At 54.7% G+C, this 26351-nt stretch overlaps 4 protein-coding genes across 6 annotated transcripts; all 4 read right to left on the bottom strand.

Annotated features, from left to right (window-relative positions):
* Nucleotides 1–3685: 3685 nt before the first annotated feature.
* S100A6 (S100 calcium binding protein A6) lies at nucleotides 3686–5867 on the bottom strand. 2 transcript variants are annotated; one of them, XM_060286713.2, is made up of 3 exons: nucleotides 5763–5867; nucleotides 4276–4434; nucleotides 3686–3910 (listed from the first exon to the last, which is right to left on the bottom strand). In XM_060286713.2, exons 2-3 carry the CDS (start codon nucleotides 4411–4413, stop codon nucleotides 3776–3778), a joined length of 273 nt encoding a protein of 90 aa, XP_060142696.1. In that variant the 5' UTR covers nucleotides 4414–4434; nucleotides 5763–5867; the 3' UTR covers nucleotides 3686–3775. The 2 variants fall into 2 exon arrangements, with proteins under 2 accessions (XP_060142696.1, XP_030697753.1); XM_030841893.2 differs by lacking the exon at nucleotides 5763–5867 and adding an exon at nucleotides 4983–5096.
* Nucleotides 5868–6658: 791 nt separating this feature from the next.
* Nucleotides 6659–9215, bottom strand: S100A5 (S100 calcium binding protein A5). Its single transcript, XM_030841894.2, has 3 exons — nucleotides 9162–9215; nucleotides 8422–8580; nucleotides 6659–6805 (listed from the first exon to the last, which is right to left on the bottom strand). The coding sequence occupies exons 1-3, from the start codon at nucleotides 9213–9215 to the stop codon at nucleotides 6659–6661; spliced, it is 360 nt and encodes a 119-aa protein (XP_030697754.2).
* A 2655-nt stretch (nucleotides 9216–11870) lies between these two features.
* LOC115844561 (protein S100-A4) lies at nucleotides 11871–16414 on the bottom strand. 2 transcript variants are annotated; one of them, XM_060286695.2, is made up of 3 exons: nucleotides 16307–16414; nucleotides 13228–13383; nucleotides 11871–12157 (listed from the first exon to the last, which is right to left on the bottom strand). In XM_060286695.2, the coding sequence occupies exons 2-3, from the start codon at nucleotides 13366–13368 to the stop codon at nucleotides 11993–11995; spliced, it is 306 nt and encodes a 101-aa protein (XP_060142678.1). In that variant the 5' UTR covers nucleotides 13369–13383; nucleotides 16307–16414; the 3' UTR covers nucleotides 11871–11992. The 2 variants fall into 2 exon arrangements, with proteins under 2 accessions (XP_060142678.1, XP_030697662.1); XM_030841802.3 differs by lacking the exon at nucleotides 16307–16414 and adding an exon at nucleotides 14323–14358.
* S100A3 (S100 calcium binding protein A3) lies at nucleotides 16260–17903 on the bottom strand. The gene is made up of 3 exons (XM_030841800.2): nucleotides 17802–17903; nucleotides 16905–17047; nucleotides 16260–16424 (listed from the first exon to the last, which is right to left on the bottom strand). The coding sequence occupies exons 2-3, from the start codon at nucleotides 17040–17042 to the stop codon at nucleotides 16260–16262; spliced, it is 303 nt and encodes a 100-aa protein (XP_030697660.1). The 5' UTR covers nucleotides 17043–17047; nucleotides 17802–17903.
* Nucleotides 17904–26351: the final 8448 nt, after the last annotated feature.

Here is a 26351-nt window from a genome sequence, read left to right as displayed (position 1 = left end):
CCCACATGCCACAGAACAGCTGGGCCCGTGAGCCATGGCCACTGAGCCTGCGCGTCCGGAGCCTGTGCTCCGCAACAGGAAAGGCCACAGCAGTGAGACGCCCGCGTATTGCAAAAAAAAAAAAAAAAGAAGGATTTAGACCTCTACCAGTTGACTTGAAGGGATTTTCGTGATATATTGTTAAATGGAGAAAACATAAAATGAGAGAAATATATATATATATCATGATTCCATTTTTATAACGCAATTACATCATACACATGTCTTATATGTGGAACTATATACAGTTTTTTAGAAAGCTATGGAATAAGGTATCCTAGTTTATTAACACTGGTTATTTGAGTGCAAGAAAATAAAACTTATCAGTGAATTTCTCAGTGCCCCAGTACAAACCCTAGCCTCCTGGGACTCTTCACAGACCTTGAGGATTAGACTCACAGCCATTTGTGTCGTTAATTGCTTGATCCAAAAGGATAATGAAACTTCTCTTGTTTCCCAAAGAGAGAGAGTCAAATGCTTACCACCTGCAGTACGTCCCAAGGTTAAGCCCCAAGGAGCTCAGGAGACCGGAAAGCTCCTCTCTAGGTATTTATACTTCAAAAGAGATGAAGACTCAGAATTTAGAGATCTCTAGGACCTAAAAACTGGAGACTCCTGGAGCTATCTGGTTCCTAGAGAAATTTTATTTACATTCCAGAGAGTGGTGTTAGGATTTAGCACCGCAACATTCCCAAGGAGACCCTTTCAGAAGGAGAGGAGAACCGGTTCCCTTTCCCCCTTTATAAGTAGTGAAAAACCATCTTTCCTTGTCACTTGCCTTTGAATGTCTGGTCCTTGAATGAGACCTAGCCCAAGATAAGACCCAGGCCAAGGCAGCCCTGACTCACTGATTATTTCTATAAGTCATTTTGTACACTCTCAACATGTGATTAAAACATTTAAGAGAAAAACATGAAGAAGAAATGGCCAAACTACGTCATGATGTGATAAGCACTAATGAACTGGCAAAGGGAATGGAGAGGGCCCAGTTCTGAATTTACAGTTTGCCCTGGGTGGAAGCACTTAGTCCTCTATTGGTGTTTTCACTTGTTCAACAGGGTTAATAATACGTACTACACATAAACCTTCTGAGCATCACAAAAGAATGGATATGAAAGTGCCTTGTAAAAATAAAAGCGCTATACAAACGTACAGTGGCTTTATTCCCGACAGTATCAGATATGCTTGGCAGAGAACAAAGAGCTACATACGGTGACTCAGTCCAAAACCCCTCCCACTGGGGCCCGCCCCAGCTTACAGACATGGGCTGTGGTGCCGCTGTTTCAGCTTCCTGGGTGACAGGCTGACTAGGTTGTAGGATTAATGCCCATTTATGCACAGCGAAGGAAAAAGGAGCCTCAGCGAGGGGCATAGGGGAACGCAGAGCCACTTCCACCAGAGGCCTGGATCAGCCTCAGCAAAGGGACAGGATGTGAAGCCCCCAGCTCACATCTGAACGTCTCCCTCTACCCTAAGCCCAGGCCCCTGTTCCACAGAGTGAACTAAAGGCTTCATTTCCATTACATCCGTTGGAGGCAAATGCAATAAAAAGTGACCAGTCTGTGCCCCCTCCACACACAGTCCCACCCTTTGAGTAGAGCACCCACCAGGTTCCGTTGTAAATACTGCTTCCTCCCACCATCCCTCAAAAAAGCCTTAAAGACCACACCCTCAAAGCAAACAAAAGATTTGCTACATGTTTGGGGGTTTGTTTTATCTTTTAAATCCGTGTTCCTGTTCCCCTCCACTATTACGGAAAGGCAGCCGCTAAAGGACACGCCTGTTTATTTAGCAGGTGAACTGTGCACGTTTACCGATTCTCCTAAAGCTCTCGGCCTGCCCACCCACCAGAGCTCCCTGCAGATGTATGACCGAAGGCCTTGTCTGAGCAGCCCCTCCCTGGGCAGGGCAGTAGGTCTTCACCCACTGAAATGACCCCTCCTCCCTCTTTGTACGCAGGTCTTCTAGGCCCTGAAAGCGGGAGGGGCGGGGGACAGGGTTCAGATTGTTTGTCTTTGCAAACCGCCTTCCTTTCATGGACTTGCTCGTGGCACGTGCGTCTTAGGTAAAGGCTGAGCTGCGAGTTGCTTTATTGGGGGGTTAATTGCTGGGAGCCAAAAGATCCCCCGGCTGACATTCCCATAGCACCAAGTGGTGTTTTCCTCTTCACTGGAAGTGCTCCACCTTGGCTCCCTCTGCCACTGGCCCCTCCCTAGGGGTTCGAGAAAACCAACCACAGCGGCCCGGCGGCGTCCTGCTCTCTGTCCACACGAGGGCGCTCGCTCCACGCCCCATTATGCTGGCCGCTGCGACGCCGGGAAGGTATCTTTGCGGGGGCGGATAGAGCCAAGGCTTGGACACGGCTGTGCAGACCGGGAGCTCAACCTGGGTCCCTTCCTGGTTCCCAGCTGTGCCAGTCCCTAGTCCCTGCGGGGAAGGAGAGGCCACTAGAGGGACGCCAAGAGGTGAGGCTTCCAGCCCTCTTGGGACTGTTGGCTCATCCCCACCCCCTAGAGGAAGAAGACTCAATTCAGCGGAGTTGAGCCCCCTGGGAAGTGGGGAGGTGAGTAAGAAGGGAAGGAGGATATGGTCTCCCTCTGGGGTCCCCAGAGTATACAGAGGAACTTGCCTGGCATACTTTAGGCCTGGAGGGGACAGAACTGCCCCATGGCCCTGAAACACAATTTACCCCCTTCCCCTACCCGCCTGCCTGAAAACGCTAATGCAAACAGTGAACTCAGACAATAATTCAGACAATTAGTCATTTTCCCTGATGGGGGCTGAGAGCCAGGCTTGGCTCCGGTGGAATACCTGGGGTGATTCTTTCTGCTGAGGCTGTAGGGATGGGCTGGCTCAATATTGACAGAAAGGCTTGAAGGCGCAGTTGCCCAGCCCCGGAGACCCCCCCACTCCACCCCGAGGACCCTCAGCCCACCCCTTTCATGAACACCCCATGAGTCATTTATTCGCACAGCTGCCAGCTTCTCAGACCACCACCCCTGGCACAAAGGACCCTGTCCCTGAATGCAGGGACAGACTCTTAAAGCGTGCCTCCCACCTTTGACCAACCAGGGCATAGACAGCAGAATCGAACTCAACCATACAGCATCCGTCCGCAGTGGTCTCTGACGGAATAGCAGAACACTCCCCGGCCAGGCTCTGGGAATGCCAGATATGCCTTCTCTGCCCCCATTTCACTGTGGTGAGAAAGTGGACCGGCCCCGACCCAAGGCCCTTCTGGCCCTTCCCCTCTCACCACGCCCAGAGGAAAAACACGTCTTTGTCTTCAGAGATCCTGATAGGACTATCTCTGCCACACTCTGGACTCATCACATCCTGGCTCAAGCACCATTTCCTTCTCCAAGCCCATCTCAGAACCCCTTTCACGGGGGACCACTTGAGCCTTTCCTTAAGATGGCTTCACCCAGAGTGGGCATCTTTTTCTAATTCACATAAAGGCAACTTAATGAGCTCACAACCGCTTTGTTAGGGTGCATCCGCCATTTTGTGGACCCTCCCACCAGCTCCCCTGGCCTGGTGAGTCACTGAGTCACTCCCAGAGGTCACTGTGAGAAAACCCTCTGGTGGCGATGTAGCACCAAGCAGAGGAGGAAACGGAAATCATTGGGAAGCCAGGACACAGGGATAGATTTAACCAAAAAAAAAAAATTTATTGTACAATTACCCACCACTAGACAGGCCAGCTGGAGGGTGTCTCCACCTTCCCAATTTATTTTCAGCCCCGGAGGATGTCATTGTAGATCATGGCCAAGGCCCCCAGGAAGGTGACATATTCTTGGAAGTTCACCACCTGGTCCTTGTTCCGGTCCAGGTCGTCCATCAGCTTTGCAATTTCAGCATCCTGCAGCTTCTAACGTGTTAGAATGGGAAATCCAGACTCAGTGGTTTTGAGACCTTGGGTTCTCTGCCTTTCCCCCTCCCAGGCAGCCCCCTCTCATACAAATGGCTCTGTGCTCACTTGTCACCAAAGATCCAAGCCCACTTTGGGTTCACTTGGCTTTACTTCTCCTCTGTTCCTCACTCAGGAGGAGTGAATACCAGGCTACCAGTTTTCCCAGCCCCTCAGGGGTGTGGACCAGTGGTCCAGTTAGGCACATGGTCTAGGGCCCCAGAATGTGGGTAAGCCTGAGCCATGTACCTGGCACCTCACCCTCTCCGAATCCTGCTTCTAAAGGGCGAGAGGTGGGGAGAAGGGGCCTGGGGAGGGTCACTCACCGCGCCAATGGTGAGCTCCTTCTGGATCAGCTCCTTCAGTTCACTCTTGCTCAGGGTGTTCTTGTCACCTTCCTGACTGGAGTACTTGTGGAAGATGGTCACCAGGAGGCCAATAGCCTGATCCAGGGGGCACGCCATGGCTGAAGGCTGGGCTCAGAGCTGAGGGCAGAGAGGCTGCTCAGCGCCCTGGGCAGCAGGGCCTTCTCACTCACCCACACCCCCGCCCCCAACTCCCTTTGACTACCCGTGCCAAACCACTAAGTGTCAGGTGACATCAGGAGACAGCCCAGGGCTTGTAGAGGAGGGAGAGGGCAGAGTCTAAGGCCAAGAGGTGAGTGCCCTACAGAGGACAAGAGCAGAGGTTGTTCAAGAATTCTAAGGAACAAATAGAACCACAGCGGAGAACTGTCTTCCAGGGGTTCCAAGAAAAGTTGGGGAATATGTTGTGAGTCAGGGTGGAGGCTGCACACCCAGCCCTACACACACACAGCCTCACAGGACCACACACTGCGGCACGGACACACCCTGGGACTCACTCTCCCAACCCCAGAAGGGCCACAGTGGGGAGCCACCCCACTGTGCCTTAGCCCGGGGCCGGCCCGGCCGCTCCCGCCTCTCCCTGCCGGCCCCAGTCTGGATGCGGGCGGACTAACCCGGGGCGGGCTGGCCCCGAAGGACGGGGGCTGCCCTGCCTAGCGAGGACTCACCGCGGCTGCAGCGAAGCGAGAAGGAGCGGCCGAGGGGGATGGCCGTGTGGCCAGCCCGCCAGCCTTATAGCGGCGCTTCCGGGAGGCCGGCCGCCCACTGCCCGCCCGCGCCCCACCCTGCCCGCCCTTTACACAACATCCTAGCCCCAAAACTTTCCACGCCTCCTGCCCCTGGGCTGTTCGGGGCTCCGCGGGGCGGGGGCGCCGAGGGGAGATCGCGACCAGCCCAGTGACCTCGAGCTCCCACCTAATCTCCAAAACTCAGTTTGCCCCCCGTCGCGATGTGACAAGAGGAGGAGGCGGAGAGCCGGGCAGTGTCAGAGTGTGTGTGTGGGGGGGGGGAAGGGCGGGGAGAAGGGTGCCGCTCCCCGGCGCCGGGGGAAACGGGGGCGAACCCTAGATGAAGGACGGGGAGCAGCCAGTGGTCTACAGGATACGATTTAAAGGACACCTAGAACACACATCCCCCCAGGGAAAAATACCACCACCCTCGATCCCTTCCCCCATCCCCCCACCTGAATTCCACCCGCAGCCTCTTGCCCATTAAAGTGCACACACACACACCTGAGTCAAGCCCTGTAAGTGTCATTAGTGATTTACCCTCCAATGCAAAGTCTGTCAGATCCTCTCCCAAGAAAGGATTTTGATACGGGGAGGGAGGTGGGGAGAGCAGAAAGCCCTGGATCCCAGAGATGATGGTAGGGCTTGTTGCTGGGGGGGAAACAGAGGAGAAGGAAAGGGGGCCGGTGTGGAGGTCAAGGCCAGACTCCCCCTTCTTACCAGTGTCCTCAGTGGGGGCCTCCTGTGAGCTGGTGGCAAGTCAGAGTGGCCTGTCCACCACTGCCCTCAGGGACCGCATCCCAGCCACCCCCAGTGTCCTCACTCTCAGAGCACTTTCCCCCTTAGCTTTCTCTGCATATTTGCAGCATTCCCTGGAGGCAAGCAAAAGCCTGGCCCCACTTCCTCATTTTCCTGGAGGGCCAAACTAAGCCTGGATAAGATTAGTCACGTCTGCACTGAAGAACAGGAAGTGGGGTGGAAACCCAGAACGTGAACACCCAGAGGCTGCCCACCCACTTAAGGAGAAGCTCTGCCTGGTCCCACCCCACCCCCAGCCAAGGTGGACAAGAATGTTCCAAACCAGCCCTGGACACCTGGAATCAAAAACCTTTATTTCCTCTGCTGGAGGGGAAGGCTGAAGCAGGGTCCATCTGGGAGGGAGAGGAAGGCAAGGGGCCACGGAGGGTCTGTGAGAGGAGCTGCAGGGGTCAGGGGCCAGGGCCCAGTCATTGGTTGTCCGCCAGGAAGAAGTCGTTGTAGGCCACGCACAGCGTGATCGGGAACACCGAGTACTCCTTTTTTTGTTTGCTTTTTTGTTGGTTTTTTAAATAAATTTGTTTATTCATTTATTTATTTTTGGCTGCGATGGGTCTTCATTGCTGCGCACAGGCTTTCTCTAGTTGCGGCGAGTGGGGGCTACTCTTCATTGCGGTGCGCGGGCTTCTCATTGTGGTGGCTTCTCTTGTTGCAGAGCACAGGCTCTAGGCACGCGGGCTTCAGTAGTTGTGGCACACGGCTCAGTAGTTGTGGCTCGTGGACTCTAGAGCGCAGGCTCAGTAGTTGTGGCGCCCAGGCTTAGTTGCTCCGCGGCATGTGGGATCTTCCAGGACCATGGTTCAAACCCGTGTCCCCTGCATTGGCAGGTGGATTCTTAACCACTGCGCCACCAGGGAAGTCCCCGAGTACTCCTTGAAGTCGATCTCCTGGTCGCTGTTCTTGTCCAAGCTCTTCATCAGGTCATCGATGCTTCTCTCCTTCATCTTCTTCGAGGGCCCAGGTAGAGAGACAGGTCAGCCACCCCTCCCAGCCCTGCCCTGACCCCTGGGAAGGCAGCCTCAGGCTGATCCCCAGGTGAGTCAGCAGCGGAGCATCTCAACCCCCAGAGTCTCCCCCCAGGCCACACCCAGCACAGGGTGCCACCAGGCAGAGCTCAGTGACCTGACTCCTGAATCGGAATAAATTACAAGAGGAAGGCTAGGGCAGCCCCCTTCCCCTCGACACTTTCTACCACGCAGAGAAATAATAAGCTAGATTTCGTACAACACCTAATAGAGACGGCTTGGTGACTGTGTGGCACTAAGCGAGATCCAAGCCTTATCCCGCCCCTGCAGGACAGCTGCATGGAGCGAGTGCCTGCCACCCAGTCCTCTTCCTTGTCTGGTCCCCTGCCCAACCAGCCCAGCTCCACCAAGAGGATGGAGACAGCACCCTCAGGGGGAACAGAAAGAAAATACAGACACATCCTGCCCTCTCCCCTTCACTGCCCTCACCTCCAACTTTTCCACAGGAGACAGGACTTCGGGACATAGAGATGGAAACAGCGTCTCTGTGACGCCACCCTTGTCCCCAGTCTGGGCTCCTGTTATAGCCAGGCCCTCCCCAGGGCCTCTGTCCCCTTGTAGTTAACCCTGCTGGACCCATGGCCCCTCCCTCTGTCCTCATTAACTCCAGAATGCAGAGAGCTTGTCAGGAAGGCCAGAGGGGAGGCCTGGTGACACCCACGCCTGCTTTGGTTCCCTGTCCACAGGGACACACTAGGTGGAGCTTCTCTCTGGGGAGGCCCACTAGGGTTCAAGATGCGACAGGAGAGGCCCACAGGCCGATTTTAAAGGAACGAGGGAGGTTGATACATGGGCCCGGGCTGGAATTCCAGCCTCTCACTAGCTGGGTGTCCTCAGACAGTTACATAACATATCTGAGCCTCAATTTATTTTTTAACTGTAATAATAACATAATGAATACCTTATAGGCCTTTCCCTTTGTCAGTTGCTTCCCTCCCACCATCTCCATCTGGTAAGAATCTGTTCTTCCCCCTTCCAAACTGTGTTCACAAACTAGTAGAAGGATCCTTTTGGTTCCCGTGTCAGCACCAGCTGAGAGCCCCAGACGTGCCGGGTACATGGAGGAGAGCCAGGCGGGGGCCCTGCCCTTGAGCTGTGCACAGCTGACCTGGACCCCTGAATCACCTCGCCCACCCCCACTCCATCCCTTGCACAGCCTCCACAGCTGTGAGAGCCGCGCCTCAACATGGAAGTTTCCTTGATCTCCTTCTCTAAACCTTCGTGCACGCTGAGGTCCACCCTCCAGACACTGCCCATCTCCATTCCCAGTGAGACCTGACTCATCCCCAGGCGCGGCCCAAGATGTTCACCCTCTTCCTTGGGTCTCTGTCTGTACCCTTTGGCCATCCTGTCCTTGCTGAGACTAGTGTACCCTGCGGGTAGGTGTGTATCCCCTCACGCTGGGCCTCCCACCTCATGCTGGGAAGCCCTCGGGGGTGGCATCAGTGCTTCCTCTTTTTTTCTGTCCCCTCCCCCACGGTGCCCACGGAGCACGGAGCACTGGGACTCTGGGGTGCAGGGGAGGGACCGACACCTACCTCACCAAGACACAGGTCTTTCTCGATCAGTTCCTTCAGCTCCTTCCTACTCAGAGTCAGTTTGCTGCCCTCTCTCCCTGAATATTTATGGAAAGTGGTGACCACAGTGGTCAGGGCCTTCTCCAAAGACGTCTCCAGCATGGTGTGCAGTTCTGGGGGCTGAAGAGAAAGGAAAAGATCCCATTGCCCAGGAAGCTGGACCTTCTGCTTCCCCCCAGCACTAGCCCACCTCCAAGCCTCTCCCTCAAGGACCAGCTACTGGAACCCACGATGAGATCAAAATCTCCCAAGTGGACCCCAGTGTCTCAAGACAGGTTGTAGTGAGAACCAAGGAGCAGTGAGACTGACCAGGCCGGAAGGACACTGCACACTCTCCCGCTTAGGAGATGTTGAAAAAGGGGTCTAGGGACAGAGGGGTGACAGGATGGCCTCCCCAAAAGAACTGGTGACAGATGGTGGAGCCAGTGAAGGGTCAGGATTTTCTCCCTGCCCAGTCCATCTTGGGCACTCATTTTCCAGAGGCCGTCCTCACCCAAGTCACCCTCCTTGGCCCGGGTCCCTGAATCACCTAATATCAGGGAGTGTCCCATTATAGAAGTGGGGGACAGGGCAAAGAGAGAGTCCAGGGGTTGGAGGAGGCTGGGGCTAGAACTGGAAGGTAAGATCTCAACAGGAAGTCGGGGAGGGGTGCCAGGACTTGTCCAGCTGGTCCAGCCTCTGGCCCAGAGAACTATACATACAGACCAGCCACGAGGCAGCGAAGGGGATGGGCCTATTGAAACCTCCAGGGTCATTCTGAGAGCTGGATCCAGAGGTTGGGTCTGAATGGGGCCCCCCAGTCCATCAGCACAGCCACACCCGCCCAAGAGAAGAAGCAGCTGGAGCTCCCGTGACTCAGCTTGGAAACCACTTCCCTCTTAGGCAGGAAGGCGCCAACACCCAAGAACCTGGGGGCTACAGGTAAATCTGTGTTGAGTCCGGAGCAAGGAAAGGAGGAAGAAGCTGCTGCCTCTTACCTACAGACCAAAGCCCACCTGACGATTCTTGAACTGGACCTGAAATTCATCTCTTACCACCCCAAACCCTCAGCCTCTCCCCACTGCCAGGAGACTCAACCAGGACCACAGTGGAAGGCGAGGCCTCTGGGCATCTGCAGCAGCATCCTGGCTGGTTCTGATCCCCACCTCCACCCCCAGGGCCACGATTCCAAATACTCTGCCCTCTTCTCTCCAAACACGTGCCCACTCATCGGGCCCGGCCTTCCTTGGCGGAGGTCACCAGAGCTAGTCACCCTGTGGCCTCATCGCCCAGCTTGCCCCACCATATAAATGAGCAGGAAGGACTCCAAGGAAGGAGAGAGCCAGAGAACTCACGCAGCAGAAGCAGACTCCCTCCCACTGGTCTCTGACTTTAATTCCCTTGCTCCAGTCCCCAGGGAACCAGGGAAGAGAGAGGGCCAATAAAAAGGGGCCGGAGACAAGGAGGCCCAGGTCAGAGCCTCCTGGGACACAGGTGGGGAGAAACCCCCTCTGCCAATCTCACCTTCCTTGTTTCCAAACAAGGATGGGACGGCGGGGGGGGCACACTGAGTTTACCACGGCACACACGTCTTCAGTCCTGGAAGCTTTGTCTTCCCAACCAAAAACCAGAACTCACCATCTGATGGGTCAACAGCCAGGCTTCCTGGAAAGGCTATTCAGGAGGTACAGGACAAATGCAGGGTGTCCACCCATACCCTAGGCCACTCTCCGCATTGGGGCCCTCCCACCCACTCCAAAAGCAGAACAGACATCTCAAGATGGGAGTCAGTGGGGGAAGATGTTTCCTGCCAAGGGCATAGTCAAGGTCATCAGCAAGTACGGAGCCTAAGATTTTTAAAAGGCTTTTCAATGAATGATTTCTTCTAAACCTCACTCATCACCATGGGAAAGAATTGTCAGAGACTCTTGGAGTGGAGAACTGAGAATCAGGGACTAAGGCAGAGATCAGGGAAGGATAGGGCTGGGTGATGGGGTAGAGGCTGTGGACTGTGGGGAACTGGTTCAGGGTGGGGATCAGGGAGAGTTGCTTGTATCCTAGGAGAGACTCAGACATTGTTCTACCACCAACCAGTCCAAGTATGAGAACAGAATGGAGTTAGGGGCTTAGCACCTATTACTGCTGCAGCCCCACCCTAGCCTGCCTGGGTGGTCCCCGCTGCCCCCCACTCCACTCCCACCCCCAGCTGCCAAGGTAGAGAGGCAGCAGGGACTGGTCACTAAGCAACAGGAGTTTCCGAAGTAGGGAGTGATGCAGGAGGAGGCCCAGGGCAGGGCACTCCGTGGAAGATGGGCAGACTGGGGCTGGGGGGAGGGAGAAGGGGGAAGTGGCAAACTCTTTCCTGGATCAAAATTCTACCCAAGTCTCTATAGTCACACTCTGAGGGAACATCTGAGTCACCCACCCCACTCCTCTGAAACTTGAGACAAAAACACAATCTGATGAGAAGGAAAGGGGAAAGCTAGAAAAGTCAAGGGAACCAGACATTCCCTGCCTCTGGACCTGCCCTCTACTCACCTCTTCCTTGAAGATCCCTGTACCACCCAGGCATGACCTGGAAACTAACCACAATCCCACCCACTGCAGGCTAGAACTGTTGGCTTCAACCTAAGGAGAACTAATACCATGCCTGATATTTTCTGGGGGGAAAAAAATCTCAACTTCATTTATCGGATTCCTATGCCTGGAACTTTGTCTCCAAAACTATGGTCACCTCCCACCACCTCCCTCCCTCCCACCCCAGCCACTATCCTTCCCTCATCCCTCCCAAGATCCTTTGTCCTCCTCTGTTGGAACATGACAGCTAACTGGTAATGAATCCCGTCCTAGGGCCCCTGGGACAGAGATGGGAGTTAGGGAAGGATGATATTCTCATGCTGTGGTTTCTCTTCCTCCACATCACCTCCCTGATGTGACTGTGGAATGGTAGGATTCATCCATCCCTGGGCTTTGAAGCCAGGGCACTGGAAGGGGTGGCAGGCAGCACCTGGGCCGTAAATGTCAGGACTGAGCCTTCCTCCCCATCCCACTCTGGCCTCACTACTTCCTCCCCATGACTCAGCCCTTCCCCCACCACCCCCAGGGCACCCACACTCCATTCCGGACCCCAACCAGGAGCAGATGTGATCTTCGATCCCATCCCAGCCTCACTCAGAGGTCCTGCCAGAGGCAATGTTGGGGAGGTGGGATGGTTGAGTGCCCTGGCCAAGATCCTACCGTTCCAAGCCTCTGGGGGTCCCTTTCCCTGCCTTCCGCTCCATCCACAGTCAACTCTGTCCCCCACACATGTGCACAGTCACCCACATCCATCTCCCACCTTCTCTGGTCTGCTCTCCACTTGCCACAAAACCACAGCTCAACTCCCAGCGCCCCCAGAGTCTCTCAGACCATCAGCCTCATAGCTTTCAAGAATCTTTATTGAACTTGTTTAGTATCATGCTCACATCTGGAGGAGCCAGTGTGAGGCTCTGTGCCCACCGCCAACAGGGAAGACCCCAGCCGGCAGGCCCCACCCCGCACATCTGAGGAGACTTCATTTCTTCCGGGGTTGCTTATCAGGGCAGCCTTCGAAGAACTCGTTGCACATCATGGCGATGCAGGACAGGAAGACGCAGTACTCCTGGAAGTCCACCTCGTTGTCCTTGTTGCTGTCTAGGTTGCTCATCAGCTTCTGGAATGCAGCTTCATCTGTCTTTTTCTGCAGGAAGAAGAGGCTGCAGGTAGAAACTAGAAGTCGGGGCCGGGCAGGGCGGGTGTGGGAGTGGCCAGAGCTAGGACTAGACCAGGTTTGCACCTCCAGATGGGAGCCCAAGAAGGCTTAGCCACTCCTTGGGGGGCCCAGCTTTGGACCTCTAGCCCTAGGGGCTAGGCTAGGGCTGGAGGAAGGCCACCCCTCAGACAAAGAAGTCTTGAGTACCTGGGTACAACTGGATAAAGGGGACCACAGCATCTTCTGCCAAGGTCATTTTAAGAATCCAATTAGACAATGGTCATGAAAGCAATGTATAAACTACACAAAGGTTGATGTGGATGGCATCTGCGATTGCTCAGGGGGAGTCTGTAGGTGTATGAGGGTCTCCACAACTGTGTCTTCACATCCACAAGCCAAATAGAAACTCAAAAATGGTTTGGGGTTGGGGGGATAAATTAGGAGTATGAGATTAACAGATACACACTACTATATATAAAATAGATAAGCAACAAGGATTTACTGTATAACATAGGGAACTATATTCAATATATTGTAATAACCTATAATGGAAAAGAATCTGAAAAAATATATATGTGTATATATAACTGAATCACTTTGCTGTACACCTGAAACTAACACAACATTGTAAATTAACTATACTTCAATTTAAAAAAAAAAGAAGACACACAATTTTCATACAATCGTAAAAAATAAAAATTGTTCATTGCTGTAGTGATGGCAAGCGTCGGAACGCCCTGGCTCATGGATCTCGGCTTTATACACGGACTACCTTGGGAAGTTACGTAGCCTCTCTGAGCTTCAGTTTACCTCCAGTTAAGTTGTGCAAACACCTGGCAGAGTCTGACCCGTAGCCTACCGGCTTGTTCTCAGCCATCTTTCTGTAGAGAGCCAGGAAGTGAGCAGTGGGTACTCACTGTGCTTCCACCCCAGGCAATCAGAGCAAGCTCTCTGCCCCGACTTGCCCGTCTCAGCAAGATGGCTGATCGACAGCTATAGGTGCCAGCTGTAGCTAATGCTTCGCAGAAAACAGGTGCCTCCCAGGCTGTATCACTCACCCCCAAGAAGCTGGGCAGCTCCCGGGTCAACAGCTCCTTCAGCTCAGACTTGTTGAGCTTGAACTTGTCACCCTCCTTGCCTGAGTACTTGTGGAAGGTGGACACCATCACATCGAGGGCCTTCTCCAGGGGGCACGCCATGCCGGCAGTCAGGATCTGGGGGCAGGGTCACAGAGACACCCTAATTTTCCCCACCCCACCCCCGGCTATGTATTCAGAATGCCCACCCCAATCCCATCCCTCAGGGAGCACTTGGTGCTCCCACCATAGAGGCAGCCCAAAAAGTGGGGCTCGGCTCCTGGCGGATGGGTGTGCACAATGGGAAATTCGTGCTTGGGGCAGCGAACCCCTGCAGGGCCCGGGGCACAGACTCTGCGTTCTGGACAGCCAGCTCCACAAGAGCGCTTTCTTCACCCCTCATGCGGTCCATTCACTCCCATGCTCAGTCTACAGCAGCCCCACCCCAGCCCATTCTTCTCCCTCCAAGCGTTGGGCTGGGTCGTTGGGCTGGGTGAGGCTGCTGGCAGCCTGCCCAGGGCCCTGTAGCGGAAAAAACCAGTGGCCTAGCGCCTAGCATGGGGAGGCGCAGGGTGAGGTGGCAGGGGCACAGATGCAGGAGGGATGGGGACGCCACCCTCCCTTGGGTCAGGCTGCTGCGTGCAGGGCAGAGTCTCCTAGGACACAACCAGACAAAAGCCCGCCGTCGCCCTCTGCCTTCACTGTGCTTCCTACACCCCGTGAGTGTGCACGCACAGGCTAGGGCAACCCAGCAAACACAAGCCAACATGCATACCCCCCAGTCACACGCACCCCAAAACATGCTACAGCAACAACGCGTGCAAGCCCCAGAACCACAGGACGGCTCCGATAGCTCCCCCTCAGCCACCTGCACACTTTTTGTTTTTTCTCTCTTGCATGCACACACACGTGCACGTGCACACACACACATCCCTCCCCAGAGCCTCCACATTGGAATCTCACATCTGGACCCACTTAGCACATCTGGCCCCCACCAGCCTCCCCTTCTCCTGCCCCAGCCTCGGCCTGACACCCCTTGCACACCACTTGCGTGCCAGCCATGCGACCGCAACTCACCAGGCCAAGAGAGAAGTGCCGAAGAGAGAGGGTTGGAGAGAGAGGAAGAGTGGGGGAAGCCCTGCAGTCTGACCTATTTATACCCCTGGCCAGGCCCTGCCCATGTCGGGGGATGGAGAAGAGCGGGAGATAGCCCTCCTATCCTGGGCCGATGTGGTAACGGCTACGGGTCCCTCCACCAGCCAGCCTGGAAACCCAGCTTCCTGCTGTGGGCACGCACACATGGACAATGGGAGAGCCCCAGTGGGCACAGGCAGGGGCCTCAGTGGGTGGGTGTACGCAGCTCAGATTGAGTTTTAGGGAGCTGGGGGAAGGGCAGGCTGTGCCTGGGGCATGAGGGACAGGGAGGGAGTGGTCCCACTAGGCAGCCGGCATAAAGGAAAGGGGATTAAGGGGTGGGGGGTGACAGGTGGGAGGTGGTCCTGGAATGGGGTTGCCCTGGAAGGCAGGGAGGGGACCCCAGGTTCAGTGCTGGGGACAGCTCACACTGCCCTTCTCCCCTCCCAAGGGGGCTTTCTACCATGCTGAGTGAGGCCCAGGACAGGAGCTGGGGGGTCTGGGAGGGGGAACAGGCTAACACCCAAAGGAGGCGTCGGGACCCCCACAGACACATCTGTGGAGAAAGGACCTGGATGACGGAGTGATGGAATGGGGAGGGGGCGTCAGGCCTCGGGTCTCAGGGATCGACTGACGGGACCACGAGCACATGGGAAAGAGGAGGGTGTCAGAAGGGGGATTTAGAGTTAGGATGGGCATCAGGAATGAAGAGGGCAAGTTGCGGTGGAAAGTTAGAGGTGATACAGCACAGAATGGGGGAGGCAGGGGTCAGGGGAACCTCTCAGGGTAGGGTATGAACTCAGGGATTGAGAGAGGTTCAGGAGAGGGGATGTGAAGCCCCTCAGGTGGCTGTGGCTTCAGGGAGGGGGTCGGCCTGCAGGTCTCCCCTTCCCCCTCCAATGTAGGGCACCCCCGACATCAGGGAGAAACACCCTAGTTGGACCTCAGACACCCTAATCCTATTAGTACTGCACTCTGGGCTCCCACAGCCCCAGGCAGGGAACAGAGCCACCCCCTCCACTACGGCCCTCCCCTCCCCTCAGAACATCCTGTCCAGTGGACTGAGTTCCGTACCCTCTCACCCTCCTAGACAGCCCAAGGGAGCTTCTTTTTTTAAAAAACGATATTTATTTACTTATTTATTTATTTAGGCTGCGCCGGGTCTTAGTTGCGGCACGCGGGATCTAGCTCCCTGACCAGGGATCAAACCTAGGGCCCCTGCATTGGGGGTGTGGAGTCTTAACCACTGGACCACCAGGGAAGTCCCCAAGGGAGCTTCTCCTTCAGAGACACCCCAGAGAAAGAGAGAGACCCACACACACACCAGCCTCCCATGGACATTGTTCCCGTGTTGACCCCACCCCCTCCTGCAGGACGTTAAGACCATTTCATTTCTGCGAGGTCTGAAAGTGCCCTTAGCCTCCTGTCCTCCAGTGGAAAAGGCCAGAGGGGAGTGAAGCCTCAGCGGGACTCTGTTCCCAGGCCCCGGCTGTCCTCTCAGAAGAACCAAACCGAGCCAAGGGATGCCAGTTCTTTATTAGGAGCAAAATAGGCCCTTTCCCACCGTGGTCTCCTTCCCTCACACACTCTGCTGGGCCTTGACAGCCTTCGTCCATCATGGGCCACAGTGGGGAGTCAGCGGTTGGCTGTTCTACAGGTCACTGGCTGTGGTCCCAGGGAAGGTCCCCTCACGTCTCCTAGACTCATGGGTAAAAGGGGTTAACATACCAGGGGCAAACCTGGGAGATTCTAGAGGGAGGGGACAAAGGAGGGGGGAGGGGGAGGAGGGAGAGCTGACATGCCCAGGATGACCTCAGGGCAGAGATGGAGCAGGTCCGGAGCAGACCCAGACCCCTACCCTCCGATGGCAGCCCCGCCCATTACTGGGAGCAGTGGGGGGCCAGGGCGCAGTTCTTGAAGTACTCACGGCAGCAGGCGCAGGGGCAGGCAAGCAGGCACGTGTACTCCACAAAGTCCACCTCGCAATCCTTGCTGGTGTCCAGGACACTCATGAACTTATTGTGGTCACACTCCCGAAGCTCTGTCTGTGCAGGGCGGGGATGGCAGGGTGAGGAGTGCAGAACAGCCTGGTGCGCACATCCCGCTTCCCTCCCTCCCCTCCTGTGGGGTCCCAGCCCTCCCAACCCACACCCCTCTGGGGGCCAACCTCAGCCTCCCTGCTCTGACCATTCACCGGTATCAATCTCCCTCCCAAATCCTCTCTCTCAGATCATTTATAGAGCACCTACTACTTGCTACTGAGTGCCAACCCTGTGTCAGGGGTTCTTCACAGAGCCCTCGCTCAGTCCTCCCAACAGCCAGGCCAGGCAGCCCTTGACATGTTCATCCTCCCACTTTGCGGATGAGGAAACTGAGATTCCTGCTGTGCCCGTCTCCCTCCCAGCATCCCCTCCCCACAGTCTAGCTTCCACCCGCTTGCTGTCCAATGCTCAGAGCTCGTCTCCAGGTGTTTCTTTGCAGAATCCGAGCAGTGCTTCCCATGGGGACTCACCCCAGGTGCTCACCGGGGTCCAGGTGGGCAGCTCCTTCTCTAGCAGTTCCTTGAGCTCTGCCTGGCAGAGTTTTACTTGTCTCCAACAGGGCCCTGAATATTCCTGGAAGGTGCACACAACAGCAGCCACGGCCTGCTCCAGAGGCGCCATCGTTACTGTCACGGAAGAACAAGGGTGTGATTCACGGCAGAGGCCGAGTCAGACCCCCTGCTCAACTTTGTCCTCCATGCGTCGTCCCAGGGAATGCACCCAGACCTGACTTAATCCCCTGCAGCCTTCCCACCCCACAAGCTCCCCCTCCTCTGAGCAGCCCTCCCTGACTACACCAGCCCCTCCTCATTTATTTCCCGACTGCCCCCCTATTTCTGGACAGAGGCCTCATTTGCCCAACCTCACTGCAAACTCCTCAGGGAGAGGTGCCCACCCTTTACCTGCACACCGCACACTGGGGGTGCCTGAGGACTCCCTGATTCTCTCCAGCTTTTCTCATCTGACGCCCAGTCCAGCTCTGTAGCACCCTCTGAGACACAGCCCCCTGGCCCTAGAAGCCTCATCGCCCTCAGGACCCCAGAGCTCCTGCACAAGGGAGCACCCTTGCCCCATGCTCCCGGCCTCAGGCCCTTGGCGAAGCTGGACCTTCTCAGGGAGAGTCAGGTCTCAGAAGAACCTCCACCGCCTCACCACGACCCCATCACCATCCCTCCTGTGCTGAACTCAGGGAAGCTGCAACGAAAGGAAAATCTGCCGCGACGCTCTATGCCTCTGACTAGCTGTGCAGCGGAAGATGAGCCATTTACCCTGTCTGGGTCTCAGGTGCCTTATCTGTAAAATAGGGTTACTCCCCCCTCACAGGCCTAGTCAGGGACCTGAACCAGTTGGTCTCTGGAGACAGCGAGCTCAGGTATGTACCAATCTGTAATCTGCTCTCCCTGAGGCCATCCCCCTGACCTCTGGGGCTCTTGAGACAGAAGGCTCTGCAGAGGGGTACCCCATTCTGTTAGAGGGGAAGCGCTTCCCAGAATTGCTCACTCACCCCCATTCCACGGGCCCCTCCCACCGCCCTTCTGGGAGACACCTCCAGCCTGGAAAAATCCTAAGGCAGCCAGGAAGGCATGTGTTGTTTCCATGTGAGCCCAGTGACTCACTCCTGGTGCCCCCAGGGGACAGGAGTCCTGCAGCACGAGGCAGCCTGGGCCAAGGCCCTCTCCCTAATGATTTACTCTCTGCCAGGCCCTGTAGATGGTCAGGGTTGAGAGGGAAGAAGAATGGGGTTAAGTGCTGCCTGGGGTCTAACGCTTTGTGACAGCCCAGGATTAGAGTAGGGTTCCGGGTTCCCAGGAGAGGAAAGGGCCGTGATCGCAAGGAATAGGGAACCTCAGAGGGGCCGAGCTGCCCTTCTGGGCTCCTGCCAGCCTGCCTGGCGCCACCACTGTTGCTTTGTCAGAAGCTCGGTGCTTGGAGACTGGAGGGAATCCTCTCTTCCCCACAGCCCTGGCCCATCTCAACCCGTTGGCAGGAAGGGAAGGTGTGGGCGAAGGGGGAGCTGACTGAGGGCAACAGCAGCATTCTAAGCCCATTGCCCCGACCCCTCCGCCAGACCTCAGCTCTGCACACCCCCTAAACCCAGGTTCCCCAGCAGCCCCTCACTGTACAAGGGAACCCCTGAACCCATCGTATCTGACTTCCTTCACCTCATCAGTCCCTTCTGTGGTCATCCCTCTGCCCCCAAAAGCCCAGACCCTGGGCCAGGAGACAGACCTAGAGCTGCCGGACACCCAGGACAGGACCTAAGCAGCCGGCACTCACCACAGGTGTTGGCGTTTCAGCTGGAGGAGCCTAGAGACAGGGCATCCCTACGTGTAGCCTCCCGAGGAAGGAAGGGAGCAGTTATGGGGGGCCCAAGTAGGTCAAGCTGAGGATGCCCCCAGGGGCTCCCCTGCCTCCTTCCCTGGCAGCCCATATTACAGACCCCACCCGCCCACCTTGCCATGCATCCATCAAAGGCCCCGTCTGGGCTGCAGACACCACCACCTCGTCATTTTCCCTCTGCCCTCCCCCAGAGCTGGGATCCGGGCACAGCCTCCTACCCATCTCCTTCCAGCCTGGTTAGAGAAGACAGGTCATTCATATCACAGCCATCCCCTATGTCTTCACCCTGAAAAGGCACCCCAGAAGAAGACAAAGTGGGGACACACTTTCGCCTCACCCCCGGAGAATCCCTCTGCCAGAGGGGATCTTGGCGTGCCCCTGGCTAAGCCCCCTCATTTACGGTGAGAGCTCTGAGCCTGCGAGACACCCTCGCTGACTGATCTCCAGATCGATGGTCCTTGGATGCTTTGGGCAGAGAACTGCTTGCTTCCCTGGGAAGGTCACCCGTAGGATGTCTTTGAGGCCCGGGAGGAAGGTGTGCTGCTCCTAGGGGCGCTTCCAGAAGTCTAGGCTGTGTTCTCCTGGTGCCCCTCCTCCTCCCCTAGTTCAGACTCACATCAGGGTGGCCTGGAGCTCGAGCTCCTAAGGCCTGTTTCCTGTCCTCCGTGGCTCCATTCAGCACCAAGGCCAAGTTCCCTGCACTCCCGTGGGGTGGGGGTAGATTTCCTCTGGTTTTGGCTTAAGCGTGTAGCCCTCTGGGGTCTCAGCGTTATGTGGGGTGTCCCCCTTGCCTCCCCTCCTCAAGCGAGCCCCTCCTCACTCCACACTCTGTCAAAGCCAAAGGTCACTTTGGCTCAGTTTGGCCGACGCCCTCAGGGCATGAGGGGCCCCAGTGCCCCACTCACTTCCTGGAGTCTGCTTCCGCTAAGATTTTGATCCCATTCCTTAATGCCTTGTGAGCTCATCAACGCTTTGAAAAAGATGTTTTTATTCTATCCAGCACTTTTTGTCTTCTTTTTAGCCGGAGCTGACACAGACCACCATGTTGCCAGAAACGGAAATCTCTTCGTATCACTTCTCCCGCCCTCATCCCTGGGCCTGAGAGACCCCTCCCCACTTCACAGAAAGGGAACCCAAGACCAGAAGAGTGTGGGAAGGGGAAGAGGAGTCAACCCCCAGGCCTCTGAAGAAGCCCTAATACTTGTGGGGCAGCCAGAGAGCTCATGACACCTTGGCCTCTTCCCAGGCCCCCTGCCCCCGAACCTCAACTGTGCCATCACCTCCCCGAAGACTCAGCCCCTGTGGGTGATGGGAGCGAACAGTGGGGGGGGCAGGGAAGGGAGGGCTGTGATTAACCCTGTTTTCTAGGCAAGGAATTATGGAGAGTAGGGGACAGAAGCAGAGGCCAGAGTGGACCAGCAATTCATTCAGTTCTAGGTCAAGCCCTTGTTCCCACCTGTGACATCCCATCTCTGCCAACAGCCACCTCCCTTAAGCAGGTCACCTCACCTCTCTGGGCCTCATTTTCCTCACCTGCCAATGACCAAGGAGAATAATGGTCATCGGTTCATAGGATTGCCGTGAGGCTTAAAGGGCTTTCTATGTACAAAGCTCATAGATAAATAGCGCCGGCACATGGTAAGGGCATAAATGTTAACTGAGAGGTAGGTAACTTGCCCAAGTCACACAACTAATTTGTGGCAGGGTGAGAGCCATTCATTTTTCATGTGAAGATTTAGAGGCGCCTGTCCTAAGCATTGGAGGTACAGCCATAAACAAAACAGACAAAAGCCAAGCTCTGTAGAGAGGACCATCTAATGCACACAACAGACGGTAACAAGTAAATAAATGTATGATAGACCAGCGACATAAATGCCAGGAAGAACAATAAAGCAGGGCTAAGGGGGAAAAATGGTGGTGGGGCCTGGGGTACTTTATATGCATGGTCAGGGAAGGGCTGGGCAGCCTGTTCCCAGCCTGAGTCCTTATCCCCCCAGCCTTTGCTGTTTCGAAGCCTGGCCACGCCCCTCTGGGATGCCTCACTTTGTTTGCCACTAGGAGAGGCTCCGACTGAGGTGGGGTGCAGAGAAGGCAGGAGCTCCCCCAGGGAGGCAACAGCTGAGGGGCGGGTGGGTGGACGGAGAGGTCTGGGTGCAGGCGCTTTGGGGCTGGAGGACCGTCGTGGGAAGAACCCTTACTGGACCCTCACTCCAAGATCCACCACCCTCTTGCCTCCACCCCGAGCATGTCCTTTACCTTGTTTGGGCCTTAATTTTTTGCCTCCAAAATGGATTTGGAAGATTCCTACCCTGAGACTCTGATGTGAAAGTGCTTTGTATCACTTGCTGGTCCTGTGGACGGTGTCAGGGCAGAGGTCTCGGAGTCTAACTCAACAGCCACAGGCTAAGTCCCCTCGATGGGGGCAGCAGGGAGAGAACCAAGTCTCCTCCCCCGCCTAACCCCCAGGTCATTTTGCCCAGCCTTCTGCATCCCCACAGGCTAGAGGCAGAGCTGCAGCCTTTCTTATCTTGCTTTCCCAAGTTGTTCTTACAGGGATTGGAATCTTCCTGCCCTGCTGGGAGTTCTTCACCAGCATCTACCCTGAATCCCCCCAATGCACACGACACTAGCCGCCCCTCCGAGGCCCAGACAGGGAGCATCCTCTTCCTTTCCCACCCTCTGCTGTCCACACTGTCCACTTGATTCTCTACCTGGGAGTGGAGCTCAACACCCTTGGCCTCTCACTCGTGCTGCTCCACTGCAGATGGAGAGCTGACTACAGAGAAGTGTGCCCCAAGTGGAAGGTAAGGGTCTCTCCCCAACAGGAGCAGCATGAGGGAGGGAGGGTGGGAGCAGATGCTCTCTGACCCGGCAGGACTGTCCCTCTCTCTCCCGTCCTCTCTCCCTGCCTCTGTCCCCCACTATCACCGCCATCACCTTACAAGAGCCTCTGGGAAACCACCTTGCGCCATGAAAGTCAGTGTCTGGTTCTGCACCTCAGGGAGAAATAAGATGAAGTGTCTTAGAGCATCTGGACATTCATGTGCTTGTGCCAAAAGGACCTGGACTCGAGGGACAGGGTGACACCACCCCAATCTCATAGCCCCATGGGGGTCAATGAACCTCGTCACACTGATTCATCTCCTTTCTCATCATCTGAGCCCAAGGTAGGGAGAGGGTGGGAGGGGGTATTTGATTACTGAGGCTGGAGCCAGGGAGGCCTTTGCTACAGAATTAGGGGATGGGGGTGGGGAGAGGATCTGAACTGGGATCAAGGAGAGCCTGTGGGGCTTAGACCTACAGGCTCTCCTTGGTCTTTTGAGGACCAAGTCAATGCCTGACTGCCCATTTCCTGGATGGGAGCACTGAGTTAGAGGGGAGCAAAGATGGGAGCATGGGGAGCCCTATTTCAGTCACTCCCCTGCCTCAGAATCCACCTTTGCCTTCAGTCTCTCTTTTCTTGGAGGGTCAACAGATTGCAGGGATAGACCCAAAAGAACAAAGAGCAAAGTGACAGTAGGACACTATGGGAGGTGACATATGGATCCCTGAGGCTCTCCTCCCTGCCGCAGTTCCAGGGGGAAGTAAGAGAGAATCCGGCCAGCGGGCCTTTGTACAGCACCATTTTCTGGACCCTCCTCGTCTCTGCCTCAGCAGGAAGATTTGCAGGAAGGGGCAGGATGAGGGAAGATTATTGAGACCAGCTAAGAAAGTCACGTGTTTGTTAGTCTGTCAAATATACAGAACGAAATTAGTCCCATTGGGTGCTTAGCCAGCCGGGGAAAACTCCAGAGGCAGCCAGCCCATGCCAGTATCTACCAGCCAGAACAGCCCCAGAACCTGGAACTGAGCCCCTGCGGAAGCCGGGATCCACTGTGAGCAAACAGACTACAGTCGCACAATCACCAGCAAGTGGACCCACTTCCCCGCGGATTCAGGATTGAGACACCAAGAGCGTCTGGACTCTGCCCAGCCAGGTCCCCTTCATCTCCAAGGCTTTGGAGGAAGGGGAGGAAGGCCCAAGCTGCCACCCCCGTGTCCCAGAGGGGTGAGGCCCTTTCTTACAACCTGGGTCAAGTCCCAACACTACTCATTTAACCTCTCCCAGCCCCTATTTCCTCCTCTGTGAAACGCAGAAACTAATAACACATCCCTCATCCAAGTGCTGTGAGGATTCAATGAGATGATGCTAGAACAGGCCTAGCAGAGAGCCTGGCCGGAGGGAATGCTCCACGAATGGCAGATGCTGCTTCCTCTGGGTTTCCTTATCCGTAAAAAGGGCCTAATGATAGCTCTACTGGGGGTTACCATGAGGCTGAAGTGACAGTGAGCGTGAAAGAAGCTTTGGGAACTGCTGTGGAAACGTTAATTACCATTATGATGAGTCCCTGACCTATATTCACCGGCTCCTTTTCCTATAGGATATTAGGAAAGTGGGCCTCTCTCTTTTCATTGCTAGGGCCTGCCCAGCCTTGCCTCATCAGCCCCAGACATGCAGTTGGAACAGTGAGAATAAGCAGTGTGTCCCAGAACCTTCTCACTCCTTTCTGTCTTTGGGGAGCTCTTTTCTGAGCTACTCTGAAGGCAGTTCCCAAGCATCAGAGCTTCCCAGGGAAGAAAGAAAAGTAAAAAAACAATTCAGAAAAATATTGTCTATTGCTTGTCTGCTATCCATCCCCCCCTTTCCTTATTATTAAAACCTTTTTTCTTTTCTTTCAAAGTGTCAACATGCCCAGCTAAAAATACTTGGTCACAGCCATATTACATAGTTAAGGCCAAAGAGACGTAAGTAGAAATCTTTGGAGAGAGTATTTCTTGTATAATAAAAAGGCAAAGTCTCTAGAGGAAAAGCTTTCTGCACCCTATACTTCCTCTGTCTCTTAGCCTGGAACATGGACAGTGAGACCTGGAGGTAGAGCAGCCATCTTGTGATCATGAAGCAACATGCATGAGGGAAAAGGCATACATGCTGTAGATTACAGAGCAAAAAAATAGGTGTCATATGACATCTCTGGGCCCCTGAACCAACCTTGAATTAACCCTGAACTGCCTGTCTCAGATGTCTTGTTATGTAAGACAATTAAAGCCACTGTTAGTCAGGTGATCTGCAACTCAAAGCTTAATAAATTCATAAAGCGGAGTCCTCAAACAAAAGAATCTAAAATGTGGAATTGGGGGCTTCCCTGGTGGCGCAGTGGTTGAGAGTCCGCCTGCCGATGCAGGGGACACGGGTTCGTGCCCCGGTCCGGGAAGATCCCACATGCCGCGGAGCGGCTGGGCCCGTGAGCCATGGCCGCTGAGCCTGCGTGTCCGGAGCCTGTTCTCCGCAACGGGAGAGGTCACAGCAGTGGGAGGCCTGCGTACCGAGAAAAATAAAATAAAATAAAATAAAATGTGGAATTGACCAAGTGGAGGAGGGAAGACAGTGAGATATGAGGACCCAATATGTGCAGGCTGAAAGTCAAGGACGTTTGTTATGAAATGACAAAATATTTAGTCAAATTGTCCCCTGATGTATCTTGGGATGCAGACCAAATGGAAACCTAGGTGTAGTGATAGAGGAAGTGGTAGGAAAAGCTTAGAAAATCAGCATGAGTTGGCTCCATGAATCTTTCATCAAAGACCTGAAAGAGAAAGAGGCTTCTATTACAAAAACCTAAAGCAGGTGTTTGGCTTTGGGACAAAGCCATGGGTGAAAGGTAGAAGGATCTCAAGAAGATTGCTAGTAATAATTTGAAGGGCAGTGAGAAAACTGTTACTGGAGACTGAAGAAAAGGCAACCCCTATTATGTAGTGGTGGAATGTCTGGAAACACTATTATCCATGGTAACATGGAAAATAGAAAGATTACATAATGAACGCATGGATGGGCTAAGGAGATTTTTGGACAGAATACTGAAAATGCCAATTGGCTTCTTCTGGCTGCCTATGGTAAAATATGAGAAGAAAGAGATGAACTAAAGAAGGAACTCTTCAATTCTGAGTGGAATTTAGAGGAAATATAGAGGGCCCAGGACAGTCTTTCCAGGCAGCAAATGGCTCTCAAAGTAATAAATGGCTCTCAAAGTAATAAATGGCCTCAGGGCAAAGATCAAATCCATGGCCCTGCCAACAAAAAGGGCCTCAGGGGTAAGATAAAGTCAAAGATGAGATCTTTTCATGGAAACTTCAAAAAGACTAAAGGGCAATTCTCAGATCTCAGATAGACAACACGGCTTCTAGGGACTTCCCTGGTGGCGCAGTGGTTAAGAATCTGCTTTCCAATTCAGGGGCACACAGGTTCAATCCCTGGTCTGGGAAGATCCCACATGCTGCGGAGCAACTAAGTCTGTGCACTACAACTACTGAGCCCGCACGCCCTACAGCTCATGCGTCGCAACTACTGAGCCCGTGTGCTACAATTACTGAAGACCGCATGCCTAGAGCCCGTGCTACGCAACAAGGGAAGCCACTGCAATGAGTAAGCCCGTGAACCACAACGAAGAGTAGCCCGCCTTGCCACGACTAGAGAAAGCCCATGCACAACAACAAAGACCCAACGCAGCCAAAAACAAAAACAAACAAAAAAAACACCAATAAGACTTCTAATAATTTTAGCAGTGTGTCTCTTTCAGGCAAGAGGGGCCTTCAAGAATCATAAGGGCATTTTCTAACAGCTCTCTACCTCTAAGGTACAGAGGGCCAGTCTCAAAGAAATTTGTAGATATGCTTTTTTGTCTAATTAAGTGAATTATAAGTTGATACACAGGAAGCCCACAACATTTTTAAAGGCATTATATCATCTTGGACTGAAAGGGAGACAGCTCAAAACAAAAGAAGCTTTGAGGGGCTTCCCTGGTGGCGCAGTGGTTGAGAGTCTGCCTGCTGATGCAGGGGACACGGGTTCGTGCCCCGGTCCGGGAAGATCCCACATGCCGCGGAGCGGCTGGGCCCATGAGCCTGTGCATCCGGAGCCTGTGCTCCGCAACGGGAGAGGCCACAACAGTGAAAGGCCCGCGTACCACAAAAAAAAAAAAAAAAGAAAGAAAGAAAAAAGAAAGAAGCTTTGAGTCTTTGAGCCAGCCAGGTGACAGGGCATCACTGAGCAATTAAAATATTGTCAACAAGCAAAAGCGTTTACTGAGTATAAAACTAAAAAAGATAGAGAGTCCTCCTGGCCCCAAGAAACCCATGGAGGGAACCACGAGCTCTACATCAGGACTGTGCTGGGGGAGCCCTGGAAGAAGTCGTTTGCACATGATAGTGTCGAGGGCAAGGGAGAGAGCATACCCCTGGAAGTCCACCTCCTGGTCTCTGTTCTTATCCAGATCACCCATCATCCTCTTCAGGCCCTCCTCAAACCACCTTCTTCTAAAAGTGAGAGAGACAAGGGGGTTATCACCAGGCTGCTCTCACGGGTCAGAGCCCAGCTCTCCCTCCACACTGGGCAGCCAGGTATGTGGTGGGCAGGGGAGCCCCTGGGAGCCACTAGGAGGCCCGGTGAGTGAGGACAGAGAGAAGTGCATTCGGTGGGAGGTCTCCGGCGCTCCCTGCTGGGAGTGGGGAGCAGGCCAGGCATTCCCTAGGCGCAGGATCAGCTCTACTCCCCCC

This window comes from Globicephala melas, chromosome 1 (genome assembly GCF_963455315.2).
Source record: "Globicephala melas chromosome 1, mGloMel1.2, whole genome shotgun sequence".
Taxonomy (NCBI): Eukaryota; Metazoa; Chordata; class Mammalia; order Artiodactyla; family Delphinidae; genus Globicephala; species Globicephala melas.
Note: the sequence above shows the minus strand (reverse complement) of the source record. Positions and strands in the feature narration are given on the sequence as shown.